General features: G+C 50.0%; 1 protein-coding gene across 1 annotated transcript in view; it reads right to left on the bottom strand.

Annotated features, from left to right (window-relative positions):
- The window catches only part of Ggt5 (gamma-glutamyltransferase 5), a 26,420-nt gene that overhangs the window by 5,331 nt on the left and 17,857 nt on the right, over positions 1-3,232 (bottom strand). The window contains exons 7-11 of the mRNA XM_013014408.1: positions 2,323-2,459; positions 1,846-2,036; positions 1,375-1,481; positions 1,069-1,187; positions 830-940 (exon numbers count right to left, since the gene is read on the bottom strand). Of these exons, the coding sequence (XP_012869862.1) occupies positions 830-940; positions 1,069-1,187; positions 1,375-1,481; positions 1,846-2,036; positions 2,323-2,459 (665 nt within the window). The remainder of the gene's footprint in view (positions 1-829; positions 941-1,068; positions 1,188-1,374; positions 1,482-1,845; positions 2,037-2,322; positions 2,460-3,232) is intronic.

The raw sequence follows: 3,232 nt of genomic DNA, 5'->3' as shown, positions 1-3,232 counted from the left end.
CTGGATGCTGTCCCTCAGCTCTTCAGCTCAAGGCTAGTGCTCTACCACTTGAGCCACATGCTACTTCTGGCTTTTTTTTTTTCTGCCTATGTGGTGCTGAGGAATCAAACCCAGAGCTTCATGCATGCAAGGTAAGCACCCTACCACTGAGCCACCTTCCCAGCCCCCAAACAATCTCTTTTGCAAATAACTTCCAAGCATGAGTTGCAAAACTGCACAAGGAAACAAAGCACTATGAGAGACAGTCTGAGAGGCCAGAAGAAGCTGCTTATAAAACAGCATGAACAGGCTGGGTGCCGGTGACTCATGCCTGTAATCCTAGCTCCTCAGGAGGCTGAGATCTGAGGATCACGGTTCAAAGCCAGACTGGGCAGGAAAGTCCGTGAGACTCTCATCTCCAATAAACCACTAGAAAACCGGAAGTGGAGCTGTGGCTCAAGAGGTAGAGTGCTCACCTTGAGCTGAAGAGCGCAGGGACAGCGCCTAAGCCCAGAGTTCAAGCCCCATGACCAATCAAGAAAGAAAGAAAGAAAGAAAGAAAGAAAGAAAGAAAGAAAGAAAGAAAGAAAGAAAGAAAGAAAGAAAGAAAGAAAGAAAGACAGCATGAACAGATCAAGATATGGAGTTCCTTAGCCTGGGAGAAACACAAGTAATAGCTTGCAGCCTGCCTTTGAGGCCTTGGGTTAAGAGGGCAGTTGCCTTCCATACTCTTTATGAACCCTCATAGGTACCCTTGCCTGGGATACCCAGAAACTGAGTTCCTCCCAAGAAGTGGAGGCCTATGAGCAGCAAGGACTTGGGTGTGGGGTGATTCAGACACTGGTCTCACCTGGCTGAATTCAGGCTCATATTCCACATGACCCTTGCTGTTGACATGCAGGATAGGGGCTGCAATGGCTTCTGCCAGATCAAAGCCAAGCCACAGCTTGTTCATGATGGTCTGGGACAGAGGGGAGAAGAGGATGCAGGAATGGAGGGGCACCCATTACTCCGTACGAATGGTCCCAAGCCCACCCAACAAGGCCTCTCAGACAAGGGAGGGCTCTATGCAAGAACCCTCAGACTTACCTGGACCACCGCAGAGATGATGAGCTCTCCCCCAGCCCCACCAATAATCAGCTTTGATCTCTGGGCTTCGTTGACCAAGATGGAGGGTACCATGGATGATGGTGGCCTCTCACCTGGAACTGAGAGCCCAACGGGCACCACGCACAAACTCTGGGAGCAGCACCAACCCTGTCTGCACTCATTGCTGAGTCAGTGGCTTGTAAAAAGCAGGGAAATCCACCCAGTGGTCACCAAAGCCACCCACCTTCCTCCTCTCCCCCCAGAGAGTGTTGCCTATAGAAGCTGAGCCAGAGACCTTGCTCTTACCAGGTTGTGGGGTGACCTTGAGTCCTGGCTTCTGTCTCCAACATAGATCCAGCAGTTCATTGTTGAGGAGAATGCCAGTCCGTGGTGAGTACACCATTGCTCCAAAGCTGCGGCCAGGGGAGACGGAGCCTGGAGCTTGGAGCTTTGGTTCTCACGAACCCAGTGCCAATCTCTCAGGATGTGTTACAGCTGGCCACCGGCAGGCAGAAGCCTAGCACCAATCAGAGGCCCCCTCTAAGATCATCCCTTTGTGTCCCCACCTCCCCCCAGCAACAGCCTTGTTTTAACCAGAGATGTCTTGGGTGTGAGATTCCTTTTATCAGACAGGAAAAAAGAGAAGAGAAAAAGCAAGGTGCAGCTTCCCTGGGGCTAGGGGAGGCCAGAAGTGTAGACCAAGCTGGAGACAAAGGGGGTTTAGATCCTAGGAGCAAACAAGAGGGTCCTTTCTTTCTGCCCCTGGGCCCCACTCACGGTGTGTTGATGGTGCTGGTGGCAGCCACAGCGCTGCCATCCTCTCCTAGCACAGACACGTGGGAGGTGCCCATCCTCAGGCCCCAGGCTCCAGCCAGGTTGTAGTAGCTGAGCTGATGGTCCCCATGGTCATCGATCTGCTGGCGGATGTGCTGGGCCAGAGCTTCCTCCAGCAAATCTTGGGAGGCATTCTGGGGTGGGTGGGCAGGCAGCAGGTTCAGTGAAGTGCCAGGTAGGGTCCTCAGAGCAGAGGGTAGGTTGAACTCAGTTTCCTTGGGCACTCTTTCCAGTCTATCTCGGAGAGACTTCTTTGAATTCAGGCTATGCCCAGACCTGTCATTCCAGAGTCCCCAGGGCCACTATTAAACAGTTCCTTCCAAAAACCACATAGAAATCTCTCCATCCTTCCCCTGCCTTTCCCTACTTCTGAGCCTTGGGACAGGGAAGAGGATTCCCAAATGACTCCAGGAGCCTCACCTGGACCATTGGGTGGCTGCGAGGGTCCCACAGCCGCCACCTCTGACCTCCTGCAAACTTGAGTGTCTCCACGAGGTGGTGATACAGGTTCACTTTCCCTTCAGGCTGGGCCACCGATTCTGCAGAGAAGTTGAACCCTGGGAAGGAAGTGGAGAATAGATGGGGGTCATCCTGTGTGGTGGAACAAATGTTGACTTCCCCTCCACAGAAAGATTTAGTCATGTCCTAACTCCCAGACTCTGTGACTATACTTTAAACAGTACAAGAGTCAGGATTATCTTCCATAGTAAAATAAGTCAAATTAAGGATTGTGAGAGAAGGTAATTATCCTGGATATGCAGGTGGGCCCTAGGCATGAGTCATGTGTATTGTTATAAATCAGACATTGAGGAAAAGAGGAGCCAATATAGCAGTTCCTTCTTATCTGTAGTTTTATTTTCCCCAGTTTCAGTGACCTAATCCCAGTCTGGAAATATTAAAGCAAAATGCCAGACATAAACAATGCATAAACTTTACATGTATGTCCCAGTGAAATTTTAAATTGAGTAGTGGGATGAAAACTCATGCTGTTCAGCTCTATCTTACCTGGGATATGAATCATCCCTATGTCTAGTGTATCGACACTGTACGCGCTGCCTGCCTGCTTGTCAGTCCTTACCTATTGGCCTACCATCCAAATGATCAGATCAGTGTTCATCTCAGTAGGGTACTTATACTAAAGTAAGACCTATTTCAATTAACAATGGCTCCAAAGGACAAGAATAGTGCTCTGGAAAGTCTCCAAAGATCCGTGTGTTAAAACCTTGGTCCTCAGCTTAGTGTTCTGAGGAAGCAGTGGAGCCATTAAGAGGTAGAACCTAGGGTTTCTCCTATTCCATCCTGTAATGTTTTCAGAGTGTCTGCTTTGACT

This window comes from Dipodomys ordii, unplaced genomic scaffold, assembly GCF_000151885.1.
Source record: "Dipodomys ordii isolate 6190 unplaced genomic scaffold, Dord_2.0 Scaffold23, whole genome shotgun sequence".
Taxonomy (NCBI): Eukaryota; Metazoa; Chordata; class Mammalia; order Rodentia; family Heteromyidae; genus Dipodomys; species Dipodomys ordii.
The sequence above is the reverse complement of the archived record's forward strand: the minus strand, read 5'-3'. Positions and strand labels throughout refer to the sequence as shown.